At 52.0% G+C, this 25,411-nt stretch overlaps 11 protein-coding genes across 11 annotated transcripts; 5 read left to right on the plus strand and 6 right to left on the minus strand.

The window, feature by feature from the left end:
- Positions 1-624: 624 nt before the first annotated feature.
- BDV14DRAFT_101626 (GPI anchored serine-threonine rich family protein) lies at positions 625-1,908 on the plus strand. The gene is made up of 2 exons (XM_073765498.1): positions 625-1,031; positions 1,098-1,908. Exons 1-2 carry the CDS (start codon positions 824-826, stop codon positions 1,592-1,594), a joined length of 705 nt encoding a protein of 234 aa, XP_073632221.1. The 5' UTR covers positions 625-823; the 3' UTR covers positions 1,595-1,908.
- Positions 1,909-3,431: 1,523 nt separating this feature from the next.
- On the minus strand, positions 3,432-5,104 carry BDV14DRAFT_101664 (uncharacterized protein). The gene is made up of 3 exons (XM_073765499.1): positions 4,700-5,104; positions 4,379-4,613; positions 3,432-4,312 (listed from the first exon to the last, which is right to left on the minus strand). The coding sequence occupies exons 1-3, from the start codon at positions 4,861-4,863 to the stop codon at positions 3,527-3,529; spliced, it is 1,185 nt and encodes a 394-aa protein (XP_073632222.1). The 5' UTR covers positions 4,864-5,104; the 3' UTR covers positions 3,432-3,526.
- A 680-nt stretch (positions 5,105-5,784) lies between these two features.
- On the minus strand, positions 5,785-7,250 carry BDV14DRAFT_165463 (uncharacterized protein). Its single transcript, XM_073767339.1, has 4 exons — positions 7,055-7,250; positions 6,918-6,992; positions 6,454-6,852; positions 5,785-6,396 (listed from the first exon to the last, which is right to left on the minus strand). Exons 3-4 carry the CDS (start codon positions 6,778-6,780, stop codon positions 5,845-5,847), a joined length of 879 nt encoding a protein of 292 aa, XP_073632223.1. The 5' UTR covers positions 6,781-6,852; positions 6,918-6,992; positions 7,055-7,250; the 3' UTR covers positions 5,785-5,844.
- Positions 7,251-7,257: 7 nt separating this feature from the next.
- nop12 (rRNA-processing protein NOP12) lies at positions 7,258-9,424 on the minus strand. The gene is made up of 2 exons (XM_073767340.1): positions 8,980-9,424; positions 7,258-8,919 (listed from the first exon to the last, which is right to left on the minus strand). Exons 1-2 carry the CDS (start codon positions 9,100-9,102, stop codon positions 7,459-7,461), a joined length of 1,584 nt encoding a protein of 527 aa, XP_073632224.1. The 5' UTR covers positions 9,103-9,424; the 3' UTR covers positions 7,258-7,458.
- Positions 9,425-10,237: 813 nt separating this feature from the next.
- On the plus strand, positions 10,238-13,110 carry BDV14DRAFT_101716 (uncharacterized protein). Its single transcript, XM_073765500.1, has 4 exons — positions 10,238-11,350; positions 11,404-11,473; positions 11,539-12,025; positions 12,083-13,110. The coding sequence occupies exons 1-4, from the start codon at positions 10,462-10,464 to the stop codon at positions 12,725-12,727; spliced, it is 2,091 nt and encodes a 696-aa protein (XP_073632225.1). The 5' UTR covers positions 10,238-10,461; the 3' UTR covers positions 12,728-13,110.
- BDV14DRAFT_101744 (putative dynein intermediate chain) lies at positions 13,110-15,819 on the minus strand. Its single transcript, XM_073765502.1, has 3 exons — positions 15,531-15,819; positions 14,682-15,467; positions 13,110-14,626 (listed from the first exon to the last, which is right to left on the minus strand). Exons 1-3 carry the CDS (start codon positions 15,663-15,665, stop codon positions 13,493-13,495), a joined length of 2,055 nt encoding a protein of 684 aa, XP_073632226.1. The 5' UTR covers positions 15,666-15,819; the 3' UTR covers positions 13,110-13,492.
- Positions 15,820-15,959: 140 nt separating this feature from the next.
- Positions 15,960-16,429, plus strand: BDV14DRAFT_196087 (ATP synthase subunit e; the record flags this gene model as incomplete). The annotated part of the gene is made up of 3 exons (XM_073772362.1): positions 15,960-15,983; positions 16,068-16,251; positions 16,359-16,429. 3 exons carry the CDS (start codon positions 15,960-15,962, stop codon positions 16,427-16,429), a joined length of 279 nt encoding a protein of 92 aa, XP_073632227.1.
- A 423-nt stretch (positions 16,430-16,852) lies between these two features.
- On the minus strand, positions 16,853-17,779 carry BDV14DRAFT_101723 (CSN8/PSMD8/EIF3K family protein). Its single transcript, XM_073765501.1, has 3 exons — positions 17,496-17,779; positions 17,246-17,424; positions 16,853-17,189 (listed from the first exon to the last, which is right to left on the minus strand). Exons 1-3 carry the CDS (start codon positions 17,690-17,692, stop codon positions 16,918-16,920), a joined length of 648 nt encoding a protein of 215 aa, XP_073632228.1. The 5' UTR covers positions 17,693-17,779; the 3' UTR covers positions 16,853-16,917.
- A 214-nt stretch (positions 17,780-17,993) lies between these two features.
- BDV14DRAFT_196089 (dolichyl-diphosphooligosaccharide--protein glycosyltransferase subunit STT3) lies at positions 17,994-20,575 on the plus strand (the record flags this gene model as incomplete). Its single annotated transcript, XM_073772363.1, has 6 exons — positions 17,994-18,123; positions 18,196-18,219; positions 18,306-18,386; positions 18,482-19,075; positions 19,124-20,249; positions 20,305-20,575. 6 exons carry the CDS (start codon positions 17,994-17,996, stop codon positions 20,573-20,575), a joined length of 2,226 nt encoding a protein of 741 aa, XP_073632229.1.
- Positions 20,576-21,074: 499 nt separating this feature from the next.
- BDV14DRAFT_196090 (uncharacterized protein) lies at positions 21,075-21,520 on the minus strand (the record flags this gene model as incomplete). The annotated part of the gene is made up of 3 exons (XM_073772364.1): positions 21,075-21,166; positions 21,249-21,373; positions 21,507-21,520. The coding sequence occupies 3 exons, from the start codon at positions 21,518-21,520 to the stop codon at positions 21,075-21,077; spliced, it is 231 nt and encodes a 76-aa protein (XP_073632230.1).
- Positions 21,521-22,301: 781 nt separating this feature from the next.
- BDV14DRAFT_101780 (RNA-processing protein PTA1) lies at positions 22,302-25,395 on the plus strand. Its single transcript, XM_073765503.1, has 8 exons — positions 22,302-22,741; positions 22,864-23,029; positions 23,090-23,220; positions 23,279-23,482; positions 23,534-23,882; positions 23,932-24,746; positions 24,798-24,868; positions 24,923-25,395. The coding sequence occupies exons 1-8, from the start codon at positions 22,404-22,406 to the stop codon at positions 25,099-25,101; spliced, it is 2,253 nt and encodes a 750-aa protein (XP_073632231.1). The 5' UTR covers positions 22,302-22,403; the 3' UTR covers positions 25,102-25,395.
- Positions 25,396-25,411: the final 16 nt, after the last annotated feature.

The following is a 25,411-nucleotide window of genomic DNA, read 5'->3' on the forward strand; positions in this document are numbered from 1 at the left end:
CTACCAAATTCCTAAATTCCCAAATCCTCAATCCTCATGGTGATTATTTTGGTCGCTGTGCCGAATCGCCACTTTTCAATGGGCCCGGTCCAAATTACCCAGAGCCTTGAGCTATCTTTATCGGACACAGGCTGAGTCCAGTCCTTCCCTTGGGAAGATGAGAAAGTCAGAACGGATACGGGCGGATGGCACCTGTCGAATCATGCAGCTCCTCCCGCCGAGCACAAATAGCGACAGGCAGCGGCAGCCTCTCGAGGCGGCAGGGTCCTCCGAAATGAGGCCCATTGTTTGGCCGGAGATTGGAAGGGTATCGCAGAGGTTCCATTGCGGTCAGCAACGTTATTACTCCTTGCACAGAGTCTAGCGGAAAGCAGTCTAGCTCGCTGGAGCCTTTGCATGTGGACTGTGAATTCTGCGGTGCGTTCCTGGTGCTAAGCCTGCTAGCCTGCGCGTGCTTAGTTCGCTAACCTGAAGAAGCCCGGAATTTGGAAGAGTCGCCTCCCCCGATGAGCGGACGCTGCTTTCCTCGCCTCTGCCCGTCACTCCTTTTCCTTTTTCCACGCCCTCGCCGCTGCCTTTCCTTTATTCTTTCCCTCTGATCGCCATCCTGCTCGCCTACAAGAGCCAGTCCTTCCTTTGGTTACTTTTAAACTCTACATTCCTTCTTGATCTTCCATTTGGATCTTCCTCTCCTTAAGACATACAATTTATCCCCCGCATCACGTTATCGCAGTCCACTTAGCTTCCGCGACATCTGAGACAGCCGTTGTCTAAACTATTAAGCTTCTATAACAACTATACGATCAGCCTCACATCAGACAAGATGCGTTCCATGCTCTTCCTCGCTCTCAGCGCCATCGCGTCTCTGGCCGCCGCGCGCGAGAACCCATTCAACATCCCCGGCCAAGGCTACTCATTCACTGCTGGCGAGTCGACTACCTTGACCTGGGAACCCACCACTGAGGGAACTGTCACTCTAAAGCTCCAGTGGGGATCGCAATTCACCTCGTCTACCGGTACCACCATTGCTTGTAAGTTCCCGCGTTAGATGTTCTCTCTTACACTACATATGCGGAACGACGCTGACCTCGGCGTAGCCAACATTGCCAACTCCGGAAGCTACACCTGGGACGTTCCCTCGGACATCACTGATCACTCGGACTACACTGTCGAGATCATCAGCGAGTCTGACTCTGATGACAACAACTACCTTCCCCGCTTCACTGTCGCCGGTGCTGAGGCCGCTCCTTCTACCACCTCGACCTCCACAACCACCACTGAGACCACCACCACGGAAGAGACTACCACGACCACAGAGACCTCAAGCACTACTACCAAGACTACCATGACCACTACCACCACTGAGTCTTCCGAGACCCCGTCTCCCACCTCGACGGACTCTACCTCTTCGGAGACCCCTGCTGCCACTACCTCGACCGACTCGTCGAGCACCAGCACTGACTCCACCTCGTCTCCCTCCGACAGCCCTACTTCTGTCCCCACCGTGAACGATGATGGCGACAACGCGGGTATGTCCAATCGCGTTTCTGGTGGTCTGTTGGCGCTTGCGCTCGGTGTTGCTGCTCTTGTCTAAATCTCTTATTCCTTAATGTGTATCATTTGAGCACTTTCTCTTCTTCGCCTGTTAGTGTGCAGAGATGCGCACAGACTGTATTAATTTTTTTATTACCTCGTTCCAGCACCCTCCTGGTTACGATTCTTTTGGGATGACCGCGAGTGAAAGCTGCGGCATCATGTCATGATTACCCGAGCACATTGCCTCTTTCGATTTGTTTTGGAGTGAATTGTTGCATTGGTTGTGGCTCTGTCCGGCATGCATTATGTATATATGTATCCATTAATGAACGTGCGACGTCACTTTTGAAACTTTGTCACCTGGCAAGTAAGTTGATATCACAGCTATCTTTGCAGATGAACAGCGAGTGAAGATCAGACGTTGGGTTATGCTACAACGACTGCTATAAGCGAGCAACGGTGGCAACACGACACCCAATCGCAATACATCCATATGTGGAACCATTAGTTCTAGCTCCCCCCAACGACTCGAACCAAGCCAATCGCAGAACAAATACCAAGACAAGGAACCCATGAGATGATAAGGCCGAGGTCACAACAGACGCAGTGAACATTCGGCTTCTGCTGTGCTGATCAGCCTGGGTGAGACAACTGACGACCCGGAACAACCCCAGATCCCCCAGTCAGCTTACTGTCTTACCTTGGGTACCTACCTAGTTTACCGAAGCTGCTGTGAGACTCATAAAGGCAGTTTCAATGGACATCACCTATCTATTGGTGTTCAACGAATGGTTATGGCTGGATTATCTGAGCAGCTTAGTGGTGTGATGGATGGCGGTAGTGGTGGTACAGGCGCAGGCACATACATACCAGCCAACCGTATATAGGGCTAAGATAAGACTCGAGGCGAGGCGTTGCGAATGCTTTGCTGGAATGAGATATGCAGGGGGTGCCTGGCTAGATGTTGGGCATCTACTTCTATAGTATAAGGGTTATAGGTACCCTCTATAGCTGTTGCATTGAGTTTGGACTGCTTGTTGCGTTGGCCATGAGAGCTTCATTGTCTATTACCTTCTTACCGATGGAGAACAATAGTCCACCAGCACCTGGAACCTTGCCAATTGGGATTATCAAGTGGCGGTGATGATTGTCGGAACAACGATCATCTTGTCCTGTTTCTACAGGAGTAAAGTGCACCTAGAGGTAGGGACCAGGATAACTCCCGTCGGGATCCAATCCAAATGACCTCATCAACGCGATGGCTGCACGCTAGCATGCTGCCCAGAGAGTACTCTGTACCTGGTACCTAGTTCAACACCATTTGGAACCTCACCTACCAATTGGTATAGCCTGAAGAGTACGAGGGTTGTGGTTAGCTAGTAGACAGGAGGAGTTCATGCCGTACATTGGGTACCTATCTATCTCCTTAATACCGGGCGCAGAATTGAGTTCGGACTGGTGCGTGAAGTAGCATTGCCTATCTAGGCTTTCAAGGAATGAACCATCATCTGACCTACCATGGTATTTGGGACCTTGCCAATCGGTATCAGTCGGAGAATAGGCCGTTGTCGTTGCCGTTGCCCCTTATCGCTGGACTGGAGAAAGGATGGCCTTGCCGTATCGGGCAGTTCTGTCCACGGTGCGGTGCCTTGTTGTGTAAGGATAGACGACGGTACGGGGGTGGTTAGTGGACTCTAGGATGGGGTTGGTAGATGTGATACTATGTGTTGGCATTGAGATGGGATAGGACAGGGTGGTAAGTAGTGGAATGTTTACTGGATGGACTGAAGATGGCCTCATTGCGGACTACCTACTGCTACGGAAACGGGGCAGCGATCTTGAGGATAAAGATGTTGGTTTCATTATTGCATTACCCGGTTACTCAGGGTGTCGTCTGACCAGCGGCGACAATAAGAATGGGATAGCATTGTATGGCGCACAAGAAGAAAGACAGGAAGAAGGCGCCAACAGACAAAAGCGATGAATGGTATCATGCCCACAAAGGAGAAACCCGCTTGATAAACTTCATAAACTTGAAGAATCCCACAGCATGTTCAACATTCCCATGTGGATCAACAACCCTCTCCGGGAACGCGATGCCAGCACCATGCAATCCCGGTATAACAGTTCCAGATGGATCAGTGAATCCTCCAAAGTTCGAATCCCACTTGAGGTCCTCAGCGGGGAGGAGCTCCCTGTCGATCGAGAGTTCAGGGAGTGGGTCGCGGGTGTACCCGATCGCCTGCGTAAGGTGGGTGCATAAGGGCAGATGACGTTGAAACTGCGCTGCCTCTTTCGCTGCGCCGCCGCCGCATTCGATCTTCGTGATGAACTGGCCTGCTTCGGAGGTTGGGAGGGCGGTGTCTTCGAGTTGGGCGCGGGCAAAGTCAGCTGCGCGGCCTTTCAATCCGGTATTATCGCGTAGGATCCAGCCGTCCATGTACTCGGCGTAGCGGAGTGGGTGGCGGGTGAACCATTTGATGCGGAGGTTAGGGTGCGAAATACGAGCTAGGTCGAAGAGGTTGAGGAGGGCTAGGATAGCGCTGTGTGAGGCGCCCACTACTGCGACTGTAGATGGCGAGTTCTGAGGAAGAGCTGAGGCCAGCTCGCTCGGTTTCAGGACTACGTCGAGGTCCAGTCTTTGTACGCTTGACCCGGGGACCGGGATGGGGACTTGCGTGGGCGATGATCCGGTGCATAGGATCAAGCGGGGTGTCATGACTTCCATTTCACCGGTGGAGTCCGCGCCCTGGATGCGCACTGTCCATGACTGGTCCTAAACGCCAAAGATCACATTAGTTTCCGTGTCCTGATCGTAACAAGCTCATGAGGCTCAACTAACGTAGTCTAGATTGGCAGCGGCGACATATCCACGACAAGCATGCACTTGGTCCGTCTTTACGAGGCCATCGGTCAAGCCTCGAACAACGTCCGCCGCGTGGTGGAGATGGCAGGGCTTCTGCTGATCGAGCTTGGCCATGGTGGTGAAAGCATTGGGAATACGCGTGCTGCTGATAACAGCCTGGAAGGGTTGGACTGCGGTTGCAAATGCTTGGAATAATGCCACCTTGGTGTTGCTATTTGAGTTCAGACTACATCAGCTAGGAGAGCTCCTTATCTGACAGCGGCAGACCACCAGCTGTCAGATTCAGGTAGCACTCACCTCGGAACCTCGCGATACTTTCGATTTACACGGCCTCCTTGGAACAAAGGGTCGACCCAGACGATGCTGCCGAGCTGCTTCTCAAGGAGGTTGCCCACGACGGCCAGACCAGCTGGGCCGGCTCCGACGACAACAGCGGCGCATCTCGGCGGAGGGCTGATCATCTCGTATGTGCAGATGTTGTGGGTGGACAAAAGAGACCAGAATCGAGAGATTTCCGAAGGTGGAGGTATTGAGGCAGAAAATAGAGGAATCTACGTAGATTTACGCAGAAAAAAGCAGAACTTCAAGAAGAGTGTCCAGAACTCAAAGAGAAGCCGAGCAGGGAGAAAGCGGGCATTTATGCCCGAGGAGACCGCCCAGGTGTGAAACCAATCGCCGAGACTATCAAATCACGGGTTATCAGACCAGGGGATCTTATTCACAACGTATGAGTCGACGAGAGGGGGACGCAAAGGCACGAGGACCGCACGGGACACAGCTCGAGCGACGAAATGACGATGCGGCGCATACTGGCGGGCAGGGGACGCTTCTCGGGCGAGAATCGCTTGACGGCGGTCAAGGGCGATAGTTGCAGGCGCGGGCTCGTTTGGTCTTTGGAGTCGTTTTCGCACGCCTAGCGCATCAGACAAAGAGCGATAAGAGTATGATTCGCGGGCATGTGGGCTCGAACGCAGGACGAGAACGATTGCATGTTGCTGTTGTTGCGCAAGCTGCCCCACCGTCTCAGTCCCCCTCTTCTCGTCTCGGGCGACCTTCTCCAGGCCCGGCTGCCCTCGGCGTTGGCATTGCGGTCGAGCTCAGCGTTGAGCGAGGGTGTTGGGCGAGAAAGGGCGGGTGTTGGGGCTCATCTGTATGGGATAGTATGTAACATATCCACTCAGGTCGACAGCCAGGACATTTCTGGGTGAAAAAGAGAAAATGCTGCTGGACATTGACCATGAGCGCAGGCTGTCTCTTTAATATGGAGCTAAAGAGGCCCCAGCTGCGTCTTGGCGAAATTGCGTGCTTTCGCTGCCTCAGGCTGACAGCGTCTGCTCCACCGTACGATTAGATAGGGCACAGATTCACATATTGTTGTTCAAGCCAGTATATCAATTAACACCATTACAAAATGCTAACGAGAAGCTATGTACAGAGTATACTTATACAACCCAGAACACCCGCACCGACAGCTCATCCACATGGTTAGTCCACCCCGGGAACCGTGCCCGTGCCCATACTACAATCGAGTCTCCAATCTCCATCGTACGAACTTGCTCTCCGTTGAAAGTGTCTCGTCCTCTTCCAGTCTCCCGTTCGAGATCCCCGACCTCCGGAGTCCCGGCCTCAACGTCGTCAAGATGATGCCAGACAACTCTATGTCGCTTTGCTCGCGGGTTTCGAGCACGGTTGCGCTGCAACGCATTCCCTCTAGGCAAGAGTAGAGGGTCATTGGGCACAAAACTCCTTGCTTGAATTTGCTCTGGATGCATCTTCTCATGGATGTCACGTTGTTGTGAGGGCTCATGCGCTTTATGAATCATCTCTGCGTCAAACCACGTAAATGAACTGTCGTAGACTGGTGGACGATCTGCAGCGGTTAGGCGACGCTCGGTGTAGCCTCCTTGATCGTGAGACGTGATCGTAAAAAGTATCTTGCGACATGGGTGGACAGTCCTATGAGGAAGCAGTTTCGGCGATGGGCTGTCCAGGGTCTATATGTCATATTAGACCACGACTTAACAGTACAGTAGGTATAAAGGCAATCTTACTTTCTCATCGTAACATAAAGGAGCTGTATATATCAGGGCCTGATCTTTATCCTTTGAGATATGTACACCCCCTTCTAACGTCGCTTCAGTAGACGGCCAGTATTCGGCAGCGTCTATGATCATATCCGCAACCTCTGTTGGAAGCCCTTCCGGCTTTACCTTCCAAAGCAGGATATAACGAACTTTGAGGACATCAAATATAACGGGGTAGAATTGATTCTCCGCTTGTTCATCATCCGAATCATCAACCTGAGGACGCTGAGGAGGGTTTTGTACCGGCAGTCCTCGAGGAGGGAAGCGCCGGGCGCCAGGGGGACGAATGAACATGATTTCGGTGTAGGTCAAGTATGGAGAACAATGACCTGTGTCGAATAGACTTGCACTGCAGCTTTTCCTCTTCTTGAGTATTGATTAGACAAGACCTTCGGGTAAAGAAGAAGAATGGTTCAGTAGACGGTGGCTACCTCTCGATGATAGTTCCAGGCACCAACTTTAAGTGTTGTGCCACAGCAGTTTCAATTCATAGATTATGAAGAGTCCTAAGGAAAGTCAGCATATGGCACTATGTCTTTGATCTTGACTGGAAGTCTCATTGACGTACAGTATATAAGTGTATAGATTGTCAACGAGCTTTGTTCTCGTATAGACCAGCTGGCTCCAGTGCTCCACTGCCCCGCGTTTCTAGATGGAGCGATATAGTCAAGCTTATAAATCGATCCAGCGACTTGTTTGTAGCAGATAGCAAATAAAAGTGGCAAATTATAGATCTCTGAGCCTTCAGATTGTTGTAGGTTGATATGCTAAGAAGGAGAACTGATCACACTTTAATCGATCGATGTTTATCCTGGTGTACCATGACGTCACTGTTTTACCGCTATTCATAGAAGCACCCTATACCCCCGTACATTGTAGACTGCGAGGAGGAACTAGTAAATAGTCAAAGAAACAGAATTAAATCAGAATGCCGCTTGAATAATTCATTGTATGCTAATGTACAGGTGTCCTCTATTTTCCGATCAACGCTCTCTTGCCTCCAGCCTCTTTGTAGGCAGCGGCACGCTTTTTGCTTCTGCTATCCTTCTTAGCCTTAGAGCCACGGCTCTTCGTTCGCATACGAATGCGAGATGATCCTTCTGATGTCGCGCGGTTGCCCTCAAATACTAGGGAGTTCTGGGAAATGGATCTTTTGTCGCCCGCCTTCAGCCTAGCCTCACTTGACCGTCCAAGCAGCTTTCCTGCACGGCCATGCAAAGTCCGATCAGCATCTGCAAGTGACTTGGATGCACCCGGACCGTCCTGCGGCTTCTTCGCAACCTTCTTGGCCCTCACCACGCGGAGCTTTCGCGGTAGCATAGGCGGGTATCTCTTGTCATTCAGCAGCAGAGCCTCCTCGACGCAGTTCTGGTCGTAGAACTGAACATAGGCGAAGCCCTTTCCGACACGAGTGGATCGGTCACGGACCACTCGCACAGATTCAACATTTCCTCGTCCAGCTGGAGCACCGCTTGAGCCTTTGGTGTGAGCATTGAATGTGCGCCAGAGTCCCTCCTCCACATCAGCCGGAGGCCTGTTCTTCTTTTTCTTCTCTCCTTCTTCCGTGCCGGTTTCGTTGTCGATGAAGTCAAGGTTGCCGACGAACACGCAGCGCTTGTGGTCGACCTTTGAGGGATGCGCCACGTTATCAACGCGCAGATGCCGGTCTAAAACGGTTGTGCCGTTCAGCGCCGCGGGAGCTCTCTTCGCGGCTTGCGCGCTGCTGTAAATAACGTACGCATTGGTACTGGGTGTGGTATCATCGTGAATCTCCTGCTTAGCAAATGCAGCGCGCTTGGGTATCTTGCCACCACTGGAGAAAGCAGTAGATCGGAACCGGAGCGAGTCGACTTTGTGTGGCCCGGTAGATTCGGGAAGGGAAGAGAGGAATGATGACAGATGCTTCATTAGTTCCTTCTTTGCAGACTTGGACGTGATTGCCGTGGTGGACACATTGCCCAAAAAGACAGTGCGATTGGATTTGGCGAGCTCATCGTCATTGCCGCCAGCACTCTCGCCAGCTAAAGCTTCATGCTTGGGTACCTCCATTTCTTCATCTTCATCTGACTCGTCTTCTTCGGATTCAGATGCCACATCCTCCTTATCCTCGCTGTCATCTCCCTGAGTAGTTACTGGCTCAGCTCGGCGTTTCTTCTGCTCTTTCTGTTCCTCCTTTTCCAGGCGACGCATGTATGATTCTTCAAGGTCATCCGCGACAGCTCGCTTGCGCTTGCGATTTGACGGCTCGGGTACCGCTGGTACAGCATCCTCACCATCATCAGATGACTGTGATGCATCTCCCATGACCTCATCTTCACCAGCTGACTCAATGTCCTGCTCTGAATCTTCATCGTCGTCGTTCTCCAGCTCAGCTTTCTTTGCCTTCGGCGCAGCACCTAGACGAGGTACTTCTGGCACTTTCACGGGACCAGCCTAGATTTAGGTTAGAGGCATGTCGCTTTCAAAATCATCGAAAGTCCACGAGATACATACACTTTGCGAGAATAATGAAGCCAATGAAGGATCCACGGCGGAACTCCCACCTAAGAAAGGTAGTGACGAACCAGCGCCGACAGGCGCAGAGGCCTCAGCTTGTGATTTTGATTTTTTACCCATATTGAGTCAAATCTTTCAGGCAGCTCAGTGTCCCTGTTTAAGCAAGGATTCAAGCAAGTTTGTGGTAATGTTCACTGTTTCGCGGCACAGCGATCTAGAAAAATTATCTTTTTTCGTCGTCTTTTTGCTTACCGCTCTGGTCACCCTCGGCGGTCAACCTTGGCACATGATACACCGCCTTTGCGCGGTCCGACTATAACAGATGCTATCCCATCATTCAGGCTGAAGGATACGGGAAATATCATAAGAGGTTCTCTGATGCCGCATTACGCAGGAACTCGCGGTAAGGATATCGATTAAAATGCAGGTTCCTTTGTCTCGAGCGCGAGGTTGCATGGTCAAATGACGAGGCGGTGAAGAGCCCCATGTGCGGCGGCAAGATATGGCCGGCAGAAAGAAACAGCGACGATACGCGGCCCCGTAATTTATGGTGCGGTCACTGAGACTCGCGATGAGTTCAGTCGCTGCTCGGCTCTTCGTCCTCCTCACTCCTCCGACTGTCTGTCTGCCCCAGTCAACAGCACCCTTTTGCTTGCAGTCTCCCACTTTCTAACCTTGTTTTGCAATCAAAAACCACCATATCGCTCGCTCGCCGTATTGTTTTCTTTCGGCATTCTCCTCACCTCGACGTCGAAACGCTTCGCTTCCATGCGGTCCATTCTCCCGCTGCGCTGCACTGTCGTACTGCCCGCTTCCTGAAGCCTTCATCCTCGCTACAACAGCCACCTGCTTGTCTCGAACTATTTTATACCTTCGATCCTCGTTCCTCCTGCATACTTGATACTATAGATATACTGGTTGAAAGTCCAGGCGCTCTGTGATTGTGCCTTTCTCTCTGCGACCGTCTCGGGAAGAGTGCTGTACCCGTCGCGGCAAGCTGGGTGCACCACGGGTTCATCGTTAGCGCATTGGTGAATGGTATGTGATGAAGCTCCTACAATTCTACCTCATACTCCCGGGTCCCTCGGCGACATTTCAATGAGCTGCTTCTCGTGTAAGAAGTCTCTTGGTGCCGTGGTTGGCTGGCGCAGACCCCGTCTGGTGATGGCCGTTCTGGGGTGTGATCAATCTCCGCACCGCCTTCTGCTGGGATCTGCTCCAACCCTCCTCTTCTACCCTTCCGTCCTTATTCACTCTGTTGCAATGCCGAGTCCAGCTTGTTTGCGTTTATATACCACCATGGCATCCTCTCTAACAATTTTCCATCGATTGCTTTAGGTTCTGCCTGCGCGTTGCGATCTCCCTTTCCGCCCGCTCTTTTCCCCCACAAGCATCCTGACCACACCTTCGCCAAACGTTCGACAGATTCGTCTTCCTTTATACTTTCATTGACCTATTATCGCAGCTACGCGATAAGTCATGTCTGCTATGGAGGTGGCCGAGAATAGAGATGGCCCCACTGTTGGTGCACCAACCGGCACAGACGAATCTGTTCTCAATGGCGATCAAGATCTACTCCTCCACGATTCGCTTCTAGATGACGAACGCTCGAGCAGTCTTAGCGAAATTGACGACGTTCTCGAAAACATGCCCTCTGATTACGAATCACCCAAACCTGAAAACATTGCTCCAGAAAATGACTCCGAAGCGGAAACAGAGCGCATTGACGACTCACCCAACAACTACCGCACAAGGACAAACATCGTGGTGAGCGCGACTGGGTATGGTCCTAGTCCAAGCAAGCTAGTCCATTCTACGACCTACGATGACGTCGATGACGATGAAGACCACCCTGCAGATGAGTCCCCCAGCAAGCCTCGATCCAAGAACGGCCGCACCATAGAAAGTGTCGAAGAGTCCCAGGAACTCGAAGATTCCACGTTATCCGAGAGCGCTGGGAAGAAACGGAAACGCTCCGAGTCCGGAGATGACTTGGTGTCCGAGCTCGACGAAGATGATTTCCCCCCTCACAAGCGCCGTGGCTCAGTCAAGAGCGACCTCAGTGACCCTCCCCCAGATTTGGCCCTAACGCCAGAGCCAATCGAAGAAGAAGTTCCGAAGGTAAACGAAGAGCAAACAATAACAGATGAGGTTCCCGGGTCCGACCTGCCCTCGGCTCCCGCGAAAGGAAAAAGAGCCAAGAAGGGTAAGCGGAAAGGTCGCAAGACAAGGGACGCCGACGACGATGTCGATAGTGGTGCTGTGGAAACTGGCGCAGAGGTGGAGGATACGCCATTGGACGACGACACCGGAGATCGTCCGGAAGATGCTGATGATGGCGAGGCTGCTGCCAAAGTAGAGGAAGAATGTAAGTCATCTCGACCGTTGCTTCATGACCATTGCTAATTGTGGTATTCACAGCGGCTAAAAGAACGTCGGCTATGGATTCTTTGGCTATACTGGAGCGAGAATTTGCGACTCTTCGCGATAAGTAAGGGCCCTCTTGCATTCAAGCCAAACGCTCGGGTGTTCTGTTACTGACATTGGCGCTTTTAGAATATATGACGAAAGGATATCCAAGTTGAACCGCGAGCTCGATATGCTGAAGGGACCAAACCCTACGCACCCCGAGTTATTACGACAGCTCGAGTGCGTTCAAGGCTACCGTGATGCCAAGATCAACTACGAGCATACTCTATTCCAGTATCGTCTCAAGTCTTTGCTGAACAAGAGTCAAGCGGAGCGCGCCCAGGCTCATAGCACGTATTTTCAGCGTGCTCGGGACATCCGAGACAGACATTCGAGTGCTATCAGCAAGCAATTTTACTCTATCCAGCACGATCGTTTCAAGACGGACGACGTGAGTCCGCAACACTACGTTCCGTTCCCAACACGCCGCTCGCAGCAGATCGCGCATCAAACCGCGTACAACCAGGAGGTGTCGATATTAGCAGGAGTTTCAAAATATGTTGGCTTCCCAGCTGCCCCGACGCTGTCGTCCGCGCGGCCAACGGAGCTTGACGAGGACTTAGAAAAGATGGGCGTGAGTAAATCAAACATAGCATGGAGAATGATGGACTAATAGCAGATATCCATACAGATCTCCATTGAAACAAGAGCTCCTGCTTCCCAACCTCAGCCATCATTACCTCGCGCCCCAATGTCGAGCATGGCGTCAAATGTTTACCACACCTCAGCGGAGGCAGCCTTCCTTGAACAGACTCCCTGGGCCAATCCGCAGCACCCAGCACACCAAAATCAGCACCTGTCTCATAGGTCGCAGAATCGTATCATGGATGATTCTCGTGCCCCTACCTTCGCTACGCCAGCAGGCCAAATGCGCACAGTTGACGTCAGCGCGCCGAATGGATCTGCCTCAACAATCGCGGAAACTTCCTCCGCCAACATCACACCCTACGGGGCCGAGCAAGAAGCAACGGCAGCTGTGACGAAACCATACCCCGACTACGATCCGGAACGGTTTTCCAGATGGCGATCCCTCAGCTCCTCTCCAACAGACGTTCGGAAACCCCACCCAGCCACATATGCCTCTCTCGATCACCGACCTCCTCAAAACGCGCCGCGGAATCCAGGCTACTCACCCCCTGCACGCCTCGGCCTATTTGGCCCGTCAGGCCCAAAGCGAGATCCTTCACCTTCCTTACCCTCAAAACCCGTCAACTCCCTCCACCAATCAGCGGGAATGCTAGGCAATACAGGCCAAAATTCCATGGCCGCCCGATAGACTACTACAAATACGCCCCGTCTTTTGACTTCTGACAACCTACCCTTCTGGCATCTCATCAGCATGTACTTTGCTTGCTCGGTTATTCTATAGGGACTGGACCCGGTGTTCGTGTAGACCGTGTTTGCTTTTTCTGATTCTCTTGTATTTATGGAATTGATCGCTATGTACGACCGGGACTTTTGAGGGGCTAATGAGAAGATTAAGATCAGTGAAGTTCTCTGCTTTGCTTTATACCACTGGGCATATTCGATGATTGTGTTATGTTAAGGCGTACGAACATCAGGGCTGGCTGTTTGGTTTGGTTTGGTGATGTTATTCATATTACTACTACTCGTGGGTTATTGGAGTTTGGGATCCTTGTTTGGACGCGCAGCAATATCCGAGTCTCTACTCCTGGATATATATGAGAAATTAGAATAGCGAATTTTGCTCCCATTTATACTTTTTGAAGCTCGACCCAAAGCAAAGTATAGAACATCTACCTAGTCGTTCAACATCATAGCGCATACAATCTTCAAGTGGTCACCCACTGATGTACCCTCATATTATCCATTTATTCCGGAGTTCTAGGCCTAAAATCCGGGAAGTACGGTAGGTAGGTACAGTCAGTCATCCATTCACGCATGCAATCCAACGGGCGCTCGCCGGGGTATATGGTAAGTTCGACTCAAACAATCACGATCAAGGGAAGCATCACGCCAGCAACGCAAGATAGTAGAGGACAACTAGATACAGAAAGAAGAATTATATTTCAAGACTTTCTCAGTTCACGCGATCCTTATCCTTCTGCTCTAATTTACTGACGAGGCGCTTCATGCCCGTCCATTCTTCATTGGGGACGTCATCTGGTGTCCCGCTGAGACCACGGCCGACCTCGAAGACCGTTACGACGCCGTCGAGACCTCCTGTTGCGAGACGTCGGCCTTCGCGCTCCTCCCAGGCGACCTTGTTCAGGCTGCGGGAGAGGACGCCCGCGCGGCCCTTGGAGGGCGTGGTTTTGACGGCGGGGACTTCAGTGTCTGTGTAGAGGTCCCAAACTTCGAGGTTACCTGCACCGTCGACGAGTGAGAAGACACCCGGTCGGTGAGGAGACCAGCGGGCGTCGTAGACTACGTCTTCGCGGTTGATGTCGAGGATGGGCGTCACGACTTGCGTGTCTGTGATGCCCGATGTGGCGGCGGGAGCAGTGGCAGCTGGGGGGCGGACGCGCCACAGCTTAACGCTCCAGTCCAGACTAGAGCTTAGCATAAGGTCGCCGAGGTCGACGGGGCCGCGGGCTGGGTGGAAGGCTGTTGACATGATGGGGGCGGCGTGGCCGCGGTAGGCAAGGCGATGGTCGGTACCTGCTTTCGCACCGGCGCGGTCGTAGCGGTGGCAGGGGTAGATGCCGCCTTCTTCGGTACCGACGATGAAGAAGGTTGGATCGGATTGGGGGAAGGACATGGTTGTTGGAGCGAGGTCTTCTGTCTTGGATGGTGGCGGGGTGGATAGTTCAAGGTACTCCTGCGGTTGAGAGAGCATGTCGACGGTCCAGCCGCAGACGACGCCGTCTGTAGACGCAGTGAGAATGTTGTGGGCGTTCTGTGTTCCGATAATGGAGATGCTGTAGACGGGGTGGGTGTGGCCAGCGCCAGTCAAAGGCGTCTTTTGGACTGGGGCACCACCGCCAGCTCGCGATGAGCGGGTATCCCAAAGCAGGACTTGGCCTGAATATGAGCCACCGACAACTACGTTTGGGTGGAACGGCGAGAACTTTGCAGTCAGGATATCCGAAGTGGAGTGGAACACATACTCCGGGCGGGAGTGTAAGTGCTGGTTCCAAATTTGAACAAGGCCATCTGGTTCGTGAGGTGCTGAAGGGTTCTTGGTGTATGAGGCAAGGACGAGCTCAGGGAACTGGTTGCAGATATGTGAGCAGTCAAGTCGTCGTTGACAAGGAGCCGTGACAAACCTTAGGGGAGAAGCAAATATCACTGATCATGCGCTTCTTGCTCCATCGCTCATCCCAAAACTGGCAGACCTCCTTTATGCTGCGCTTCTTCTTGCCGTGCTCGTCGTCATCCTCCAGCTCCGCATCCACACCACCGAACTCGTAGTCGGCCAGGACGTCATACTCCTCGTCCAGAGCACGCTCGATAACCTTTGCGGACCTCTCAACGAAGTCTAGGAAGTCTTCTGAAGAGGTGACGGCTTTCAACTCGTCATCATCAAGCTTGCGTAGCGGGTATCTTAAGGAGGAGTCGTTGGCGGTCTCATTCTGTGCGTCTGCCTGACTGGCCTGTAGTTCGTCTTCAATTTCCTTGCGCAGCCTCTTGCGAATATCGTCGTCGCGCTCTCGTTGTTTCTTGGTTGATGGCCCAAACTCTGAGTCTTCTTCATTATCGGAGAGATCTTGTTCGCTCTGCTGTAGTTCGTCTGTCTGGACTCCTTTATTGTAGGTGACAACTTCCGGCTTGGGTTCAGGGGCCTGCGGGGCTTCAGGGATAGAGACAAAGGTGTCGGTTCCAACTGTCTGCACAGCGATTGATTGTGAATACGGTCGCGAAGGCGGACTGAGTGCTTCTGTGTTTTCGCCGCTGAGTTGACTAGCACTAAGCACGGAGTTCGGTCGGCTTCCTTTTCGCGAGAGGCCATCTGCACCGCTCACCGTAGCGGAACCGGGACGGTCAACGAGGCGGGAGATCAGGTCATCGAGCTCGGCTCTGCTGTCAGATCGGCTGGGAACTGGCGATACAACCTATACCGGTCAGTATGTTTGTTGCCTAAGCTCCAAAACCAAATCCAGCGCAACAGTGCATACCTCTGAGGCATCTCCAGTACTAGCCCGCGACTGAGAGAACTCCTTCTGGCGTAGCTCCCTCTGACGTTTGAGTTCAGCAAGCTTAGCCTTTTTGGCAAGAATCTCAGCCTTCCGCTGATTATTGACGGCCGACATGGTTGTGATCAGAGAAGGGGAACGACCTCTCTGGAGAATTATTTACTTCTTGCATCCGTCGTATACACCGCGTTGGTTGATGCGTGAACTGGGGGAGGATGACATAAGCGGCCGCCCGAACGGGCCGGAAAAACTCGCGACAGGAACTTCGTCCTGCTGCTCGGACCAGCATCTGAATCTCCTCTACTGTCGGCTTGCCATTATCGATCGTTTGTTTGGGTCCAGGCCTTTCTGCTTCACCAATCCCCTTTTACAACTTGCAATTGTTGATCCGGAGGCCCGGAAATACTCATAATGGCCGCTTCACAGGGTGTCAATGTGAGTTGCTCGCGCCCATAGCATCCCATGTGCCCTGCCCCTTCCGTTCCGTTACTCACCGGCGACGCCCTTCTTGCGATATAGGTTCTCCGTTACTCGGCTCTCGTGGCTGGTCTCGTCTACGGTTTCTACCACCAGTCCTCTCTCTCCGCTACCGCTCGCCGTGCTGAGGCCGACCGCGAATATGCCCGCCAGGAGCGCCTGATTGAGCAGGCCAAGGCCGAGTGGAAAAAGAAGACGCAACCCCAGGACACAAACACATCGGGTGGTATGTTTGGACATCACTTGGACTCTACTATTAAGTAGCAATTGAGGGCATTGAAGCACCTCTTGCGCTGCATTGTGCCGATGGAGATACTAACTGGCCACCTATAGTCATCACGGATCCCGAAAACCCCAAGTTCGACCTAGAGGCGTTCCTCAAGCTGAAGGCTGGTGAGGTGTAAAGAAGTGCAGACGGGCAAGAATCTACGAAAAGAGAAAAGACGATATGAGGGGCGACCGTCGCCATTCGATGCTACGGTACCGCCCATCGAGGTCCTAGAGATGGTTCGGGTTAAATCCCGATTATGTATTATTTGTTTGGTCTAATTTCCCAGAGTCGTGCCATTGCGAGCGAAAGGAATGAGTTTCTTTTCTTTTTTTCTCAATTATAGAATTCCGATCCGCATTTTGTACATACCCTGGGTTTGCACGTGTACTCTATGGTTGGACCAGATGACCAACAAGTTCAGTTATTTCAACGGACTTTTCGCGCGTAACTCCTCGGTTATTACTGCTGCTCTGAAGCGTCATGATTCGTAACGTTCTATGTTGTGAAGCTCCGCAAGCTGATAGAAGCGATGCCCAATCTTGCGTAATTGTAGAAACCCCAACTCCTCGCTTTCGATACAAATGCTCCGGGACTTTCGTGGGTTAAGCTGACAATTCGTGTTCAGCTAGTTTGGTTGCTGATTAATGCCATCACCTGGCTCAGCTCATTCTGCAAGCTATCGCTCTTCGGAGGCGCGGTGACTATGGGCTTAGGGTGTAGCAATCCCTTCTCGCTCTCCCACTTCCATCCTAGGGCTGTGAACTTGTCGATAATCGTTGGATCTCCTTTCTCAGCAGCAGCTGAGTCGAGACCGAGATACGTTGCGGCGGCGGCGATCCGTATTGAATCGAACGAAGTGCTCACTTCCTTCAACGTCTTCTCTTGGAAATAGTCTAGGTTAATGTCAGATAATCCGTCATACTATGCCCAAGCTCAAGGTGTTCCATACTCTCATAACATTGTACTAGGGGCTGCGATCGTTCGGGCCACGGTAGCTCTCGGAGGATCTTATAGATTTCGGCGTGCTTATTTTGCCAAGCGGCGCGCAGCAGTAGTTGGCAGTTTTGTAAGGAGTCTGCTTGGAGTAGCTCTCGGGGTATTCGTCTCGTCAAGGCGCGAGCTTCGCAACTATTCCGGTGCTCATTAGCATTCTGTTCACGGAAGCCGGGCCGCGACCGTCGAGATCGCCAGAAACTCACATCTGATCCGTAATAAGGTGGGCGAAGAAGAAGGATGTATAGAACTCAATCAGGAGGTCTCTTTCCGTAGGCGATGTGGTTGGGATAAGACAAGCTTCGTCCTCATAGTCCGATAACGTGGTATAGAGATCAGCGGGTGTGGAATCAGCTGCGAGAACTGCGGAGAGTTGATCCAAGGAAAGCGGAGGGAGGTCCATGGTGCGGGAAGAGGATTTAATGCAAGAGAGATTGGGGGAAATTGGCGGGACAAGTGTTGAATGAGGTTTCTTTATAGTGCAGAGATGACGATGCGGGGGCCATGGGGAAAGATCCGACTGTCACTAAAGAGTACCTGGTGCCAAGCCTTTCAAAGTGACCACCTTGCGCAGCTCTCCCAGGCCTCGTCAACACCCCAACTCCACCAACTTCTGGTCAATCACTTTTCCAAGCAGGCCGGCACACACCCTATATTTGTTCCTATTCCCATTGGAACTTGTCGTCTTTTTGTTCCGGGCCATCATGGCCGAGTCTACCCTAGATGTCCTTCTCAAGGGCAGCTCCGGCAGAAGTGCGCGCGGTCTGTTGCGTACCATTATTCTGGTGACCATCGCAGCCGCAGCTGTTTCCAGTCGATTGTTTAGTGTTATCCGTATGTTTCGACAGCTCCTGCTTCAAGGAATTTTTATTTGAAGTAATTGCTTACCGTGGTTGTTTCTTCCAGGCTTCGAGAGTATTATCCACGAATGTATGTATACGGCCAGGAAATCTCACGATCACGAACCTCGAAACGCCCGCTCCATATTCGAACAGCACGCTGACTCAAATGTCTAGTCGACCCGTGGTTTAACTTCCGAGCAACGAAATACCTGGTTCAGAATGGCTTCTACGACTTTTGGGATTGGTTTGATGACCGTACGTTGCCCCTACCTGCGGAACTGCCAACTAGCTGGCAGGCACCGATTGCAGTGTCATAGGCCATGATATACTGACACGCTTCTCTTATTCAGGTACATGGCATCCTCTTGGGCGGGTTACCGGAGGCACATTGTACCCTGGTCTCATGGTGACTAGTGGTGTCATCTACCACATCCTGCGCTTCCTGACCATTCCCGTCGACATTCGTAACATTTGCGTGCTCCTGGCGCCCGCATTCTCCGGGCTCACAGCGTTCGCCATGTACCTCTTGACCAACGAGATGTCCTCTTCGCCTTCCGCAGGTCTTCTTGCGGCCGCTTTCATGGGCATCACCCCTGGATACATCTCTCGCTCGGTGGCCGGAAGTTACGACAACGAAGCGATTGCTATCTTCCTCCTTGTGTTCACCTTTTACCTCTGGATCAAGGCCGTCAAGAATGGCTCCATTATGTGGGGAGCACTGGCTGCCCTCTTCTACGGCTACATGGTGTCCGCCTGGGGTGGATACGTCTTCATCACTAACCTTATCCCACTGCATGTCTTTGTCCTTATCTGTATGGGCAGATACAGCTCCAGACTTTATATCAGCTACACCACATGGTATGCCCTAGGAACTCTGGCCAGTATGCAGATTCCTTTCGTCGGATTCCTGCCAATCCGCAACAGTGACCACATGTCCGCACTGGGTGAGCTCTACTCTAAGGTTTCTACAGGATCATGCTAATAACTTTCAGGTATCTTCGGTCTGGTTCAGCTTGTGGCCTTTGCGGACTTTGTGCGTGGCTTTGTTCCAGGCAAACAATTCCAGAGACTTCTCACCGCCTCGATCATCATTACGGCTGGCCTTGCCTTCGGTGGACTGATCGTTCTGAGCGTCACGGGTGTTATTGCTCCCTGGAGTGGTCGCTTCTACTCTCTGTGGGATACTGGCTACGCCAAGATCCATATTCCCATCATTGCTTCAGTTTCGGAGCACCAGCCTACCGCTTGGCCGTCGTTCTTCTTCGATCTTAACCTCCTCATCTGGCTCTTCCCCGCAGGTGTCTACATGTGCTTCCGTGACCTGAAGGACGAGCACGTGTTTGTCATCATCTACTCGGTCCTTGCTAGTTACTTCGCCGGTGTCATGGTTCGTCTTATGCTGACATTGACCCCCATTGTCTGTGTTGCCGCTGCCTTGGTCCTATCATACATCCTCGACACCTACCTCAAGTCTTCGCCTGGACCGGTTACCAAGGGCCGAAGCAACGATGACTCTTCCGAAGGTCTTCGCTCTGCCAGGTCGCCTGAGGTCGGCATCAGTTCTTACTTCTCTAAGGCTGTGACAACCTCCACTGCCATTGTGTACCTTCTCCTGTTCGTTGCTCACTGTACCTGGGTCACATCCAACGCCTACTCCTCGCCATCTGTTGTTCTGGCTAGCCGAATGCCAGACGGAAGCCAGTTCATCATCGATGACTACAGAGAGGCCTATTACTGGCTTCGCCAAAACACTCCTGCCAACTCCAAGATCATGTCTTGGTGGGATTACGGCTACCAGATTGGTGGCATGGCTGACCGGCCGACACTTGTGGACAACAATACGTGGAACAACACCCACATTGCTACTGTCGGAAAGGCCATGAGCTCTCGCGAGGAGGTCAGCTACCCAATCCTGCGCCAGCACGATGTTGACTACGTGTTGGTTGTCTTCGGTGGATTGCTTGGCTACTCCGGTGATGACATCAACAAGTTCCTCTGGATGGTCCGCATTGCGGAAGGCATCTGGCCTGATGAGGTCAAAGAGAGGGATTTCTTCACACCTAGAGGAGAATACCGCGTGGATGACCAAGCCACCCCAACCATGCGTAACAGCTTGATGTATAATGCCCGTCCCCACTATCCTAGGCTAGACATATACTGACTTCAACAACAGGTACAAGATGTCATACCACAACTTCAACAAGCTCTTCCCCATGGGTCAGGCCACTGACCGTGTGCGTGGAGCCAAGCTCCCCGCGGAAAGCCCCCAGCTTTCCACCTTGGAAGAAGCTTTCACCAGTGAAAACTGGATCATCCGTATCTACAAGGTCAAGGACCTCGACAACCTGGGCCGTGACCACAGCAACGCCGTTGCTTTCGACAAGGGAAGCAAGAAGAAGAAGGCGAGCAAGAAGAAGGGCCCTCGTGTCCTGCGCTCTGAGTAGAAAGGGTGCTTTGCCTGGCTGCATTTCTTCCATATATGTCTTTATACTGTTTTTCCGACTGGGTGTTCGGTACTCTAGATATAACCGAATTCACCTGTACAAAATTGTTCCTATACTAAAGCGAATGGGTAGAAGTCCAATAGAGTTTCTCGTCGTTGCCGCGACGTTGATAATGTACAATGCCATAAGTAAACCCTAGTGAATCTGCTCGTCTCGCAGCAGAGCCCACAGAACATGTGACGGGGGTACGGTTCCTCTTGGTAAGCTTAGCACCGGTCTCCATGGATCTGGCTCCCGGCAGAGGCTGTCCGTTCCTAGCCCTCAGGAAGGAAGCGGCGATAATAGCACCAACGGAACGTGACATAATCACCATATGCTCCAAACCCCATATACACCATAACTAGAAAGAAACCCAATGTCGGCTAGTTGAGAAGTAGGCATTCTGACCTGATGTCTGTCTGATAAATTCACCAATCATTCCCTTTTATCCTATCTCATCTCATTGCTTCGACTGTTGAGGAGCGGCAGGGGTATCGGGGACTTGAACATCGGAGAACTCATCCTGGCCGACGGCGCGGATAGTGTAAGCGTCTATGCATGTCGAAATTCAACAATTAGCATTCCTATTTTTTCATCGTTCAAGACACAATCGCCTAGCGAAAGTGGAACGTACAAACAGCAATCGTGAACACGCAAAGGCCTAGTCCCGTCGCGGCATTCTTGACGAGGTATGGGCGGCGAGCGCGCAGAAGGGCAGCGCCAGGGCGCGAGTCCTTGCCGTAGTAGGTCGAGTTGAAGCTGCGAGTTTGGTCAGTCTGGTCTATTCTGTTCGGTGCTGTCGGAGGTTGCGGGAGAGCGGCGGGTGGTTTTCGAGTGCTAGGCGGGTGATTGAAGGGGAAAGGAGCGGAGAGGCGAGGAATAGGGGACGTACAGTCCGAGAGCCATTTTTTTAAATAATCGATTGAACGCTGACCGTCAAGTTGCGGTGTTTCGAGGCTTGACGATTGTCTCGGGGTTCAACAGTGAGAAAGATGGATGGGCCCATCCGACGATGCGCGGGCGGTCTCGGCGTTTACTGGAGTCTGGACTCTGCCAGGTACAACTACAGCAATGCAATGCACGATTAAGACTTATAACCGGACCTTCAGAATGAAATACCGCTTTATACTTCAGACCAGCTCCAAAATTGAGGAGACTCTTTTGGCTGTCTTTATGATAAGTTGTCGTCTGCAACCGGCTGTATACTTCCAAGTCACGTGATTATGTTCTAATACTTGGAACGATTCAGTCAACGCCAACAGACCACTTACTTGTGTGAAAGGTAAGGAGCTTAATATGATGCATACTTAGCTTATGAGTATGCTCTTCTCTGCTATCTATACTACCTGTATCTCAATACGCTGTTTTGTTATATCTAAGGATACCACCCGGAGCGGGCGAACCCTGCTCCGAGCGCGTGCAAGAAATCCGTCATTGTCCAACAGCGACAGCTTCAACTGTATCCCCATCGTTCTTTCATCATCTCGCCCACTGATTATTCCTCGTCCGTATTGCGCCTCGATTCATCGCTCGACCTTCGATCTAGATACCCTCCCTCGGCTTTTCACCCAACATACCTTTTAGTTTGCTCAGCTGTTTCAAGTGATTCGAATCTCGTGAGCATCATAGCTACCGCGCCTCCGTTCTGAGCGCGCGCCTCTTGCTGCTTGCTGCTCTGGCTCCCTTAGATTGTTTCGCAACGTAGACCCGACGTCAAAATCGCTCCTTCAACCTTCTTCACCTTCGCCCTTCCGCCGCCCTACTGGTTCTCTCCCCCCGCAGAGCCGCCATGGCTCAATCGGGAGACCAGGTCGCCGACCAGATCACGCAGCTCAACAATGCCCGTGCCCTAGTCCTAGGAGACGCTGCCTTCTACCCCCAAATCGTCAACGGAGTCCTCCCAATTGTCGGTGCACACGCGCGAGTGGAATTGCGGAGATGGGGGACCGAGTTCCTCGCCGAGACGTTCGCTAGTCCTGCGTTTGCTTCAGCCCAGAAGGAACAGTTGGCTACAAATGTGTTGCAGGCCGTGCGGAATATACTGGAACTTCCGGAGAATGATCAATTGGTCTTGAAGAATATAGTGCAGACCGCTGCCAGTTTATACCCACTGGTTTTTAGGCATATGTAGGTGACCGGCGCTTCTTCATCCACTCCCAGGGTCACCTCTTGTAGACGTTCGCGGACGAGCCCTACCAGCTGCCTACTCTATCAGTGAATTGTACAGTCACTAATACTTGGCGTGATAGTATCAACCACTCCGAAGACAAGCAATCATGGGAGCATATCGAAGCCATCAAGCAGGATATACTGCGCCGGTGGGATACGTTCTCGTATCCTGTCAGAGTATGCTGCATCAAATTCGCTCAACGAGTCGTCCTAGTACAAACGCATGGCTTAATAGCAGATCCTAGGGTATGTCTCTGAAGTTGAGCTGTTGAGTGAAGACACTGGGCGGGACTAATGGTGAATCAGCGACCGGAACAAAACGAGACATCCCTAGCCATTGTCCCTCGAAATCACGCTATACTCTCTCTACCGAACCTCGAAGCCGAGTCCTCTGGATTATTAGATCGGATTATGTCCGTCTTCCACGAAGAAGCCAGGTAATTGCCACCATCTGCCGCAATTAAATCAAAAGTTAATATATCCTGTCGCCTGTAGTGACCCGATCATCATCAACGCGACGTTGAACTGTCTAGCGGCCCTCATCCGAACCCGACAGGCTATAAGCAACAAGATTATAAATGCGATTCTCAGCTTCTTTCCTGCGCGGCATGCCCGCTCGCCGGTCACACCTGCAGTGCGAGTTGGAGTAAAGTCCATGGAAAGGACGGCACGCGCCGTACTCATCAACATATTAAAGCGGTGCGCGTTGCCAGCATCACGTCTGATGAAAGTACACTAACAATGGTCTAGAAACCCGAGTCACCCTCTCGCGGGGAAGATGCAACAACATATCGAACGCCTAATGCAGTCATGGGCGGAACCAGTTGACGACTCTTCACGCAAGCGAGGTCCACCAACTGAGCCAACTGATGGTTTGGATGCTGCTAAACGGGCGCGGCTCGATGCCGAAACACCTTCCATTATCAAAGTGCCCCCTCTTCCACCAGGCCGAATCAGCTTCGCCCAGCTTTTCACCCTGACCGAGGACTCGGGCCTTTCATCGTTTGATGTGAAGCAATTACCCCCCGATCTCATCGTCAAGATTGTGGTTCCTCTGCTCGGGCGTGTCGACCAGTCGCCGTTGAACCAAGCTGTTGAGGTATTTTATTGATCACATTGTACTGAGATGTTTGCTAACTTGGGTCCAGGCTGTACGAATGCGATATCAAACCGTGTTGAAGCAGCAAATGGCGCAACCGCAACCAGGCGCTACCGAAGACGACGACGACTATGAGCCCGAATATGACCCCATGGACGTCCCAGCATCAATAGAGGATCAAACTGCGGTGTCTGCTGCCATTCCTGAAGAACAACCTGATCTTGTGTCTCTGGGGCCATTTGTCTTACCACGTCCTCCTCCACTCAACGAGGACCAAGCTGCAGAGGCTGGACGGGGCGCCGTCTCTAGAGTCTTCAGCATGCTAGGTTCAACGCCCTTGGCCCCGAACCCGACAAAGGGCCAGGGTCAACAACTCGGATTCTCAAGATTGGCCGGTAGCACATTTGACCGTGACGCTTGGGTGACGCTACTCACCCGTATTGCCACGCGGGCTCCCGCTGGGTTGGAAGGTCCGAAGCCAGAAGACGGCTCAAATAGAAAGAAACCCGCCATCTCAGATACGATACGAGAGACTCTTTACCGGTATATACTTGAAGACTTCAGGGGGCGAGTGAATGTTGGCATCATGTGGCTGAACGAGGAATGGTACAACGACCGCCTCCAAATGAAGATTGCTTCCAACAGCCGGACCGACGAAGAGGACGAGGTTACTGTGGCACTGCATTATGACCACTGGGTGTTGCGGCTATTAGACGGATTCTTGCCGTATCTAGATTCGCGCGACATCAAAATCTTCATCCGATTCTTGAGCGAAATCCCCGAAGTCACGATTCCCATAGCAAAGCGCATCGCAAGCCTTGCAAAGGATCCAGAACGCGTGAATCTCTGCGTTCAATCCTTCATGTACGCTGCTTAACCCCTAACTCTGTTAATGACCTGAACTGACACTCTTAGGTATCTGATAATGTTCCGCCCTCCAGCACGAGAGATCTGCCTCGATGCCCTAGAGGAAGTCTATCAGAACTGTGAGTTCATTTGGTCCACATCCATACCATATCCCAGCCACTAATTCTCCACAGATGAGGAATCCCGCCCATCAGCCGGCAAAGTCCTATCCAGGTGGCGACCGCAAAGAATCGAGCAACTACAAGCCGAACAAACAACCCTCGTCAACCGCACCGTCGATCCACGTACACCATCTGAACCCACAAACGGCATTAGAGACCCGAGGATAGCTTCTTCCGAGGCCGCCGCCTAATTGTATTTCAATCCTTCTTCTTTGAACTGACAAGTCCATCCAGCCTCTTTAGTCTCGAAGGTCTGGCTTGGCTGTGAGTTTGGCAGCCATTGCATGTGGAAGTGCAATAGGCTACGCCTGATTGCTTCAACGAATGGGGAAAGGGGAGAGGAGAAAGCATATGTTTATGTCTTATAATGAGCTTACAAGCGTGTATCATTATGACTATAGTTGAGCAACTGCATGTGGACAGTGTACAGCAGAATATCAAGGCGTGTGCTTTTTGGTGCTTGATTACTGTAAGCTTGGGTTTGAAGAGATTGACTTGATT

Source organism: Aspergillus stella-maris, assembly GCF_047715825.1.
Source record: "Aspergillus stella-maris strain CBS 113639 unplaced genomic scaffold BDV14scaffold_5, whole genome shotgun sequence".
Taxonomy (NCBI): Eukaryota; Fungi; Ascomycota; class Eurotiomycetes; order Eurotiales; family Aspergillaceae; genus Aspergillus; species Aspergillus stella-maris.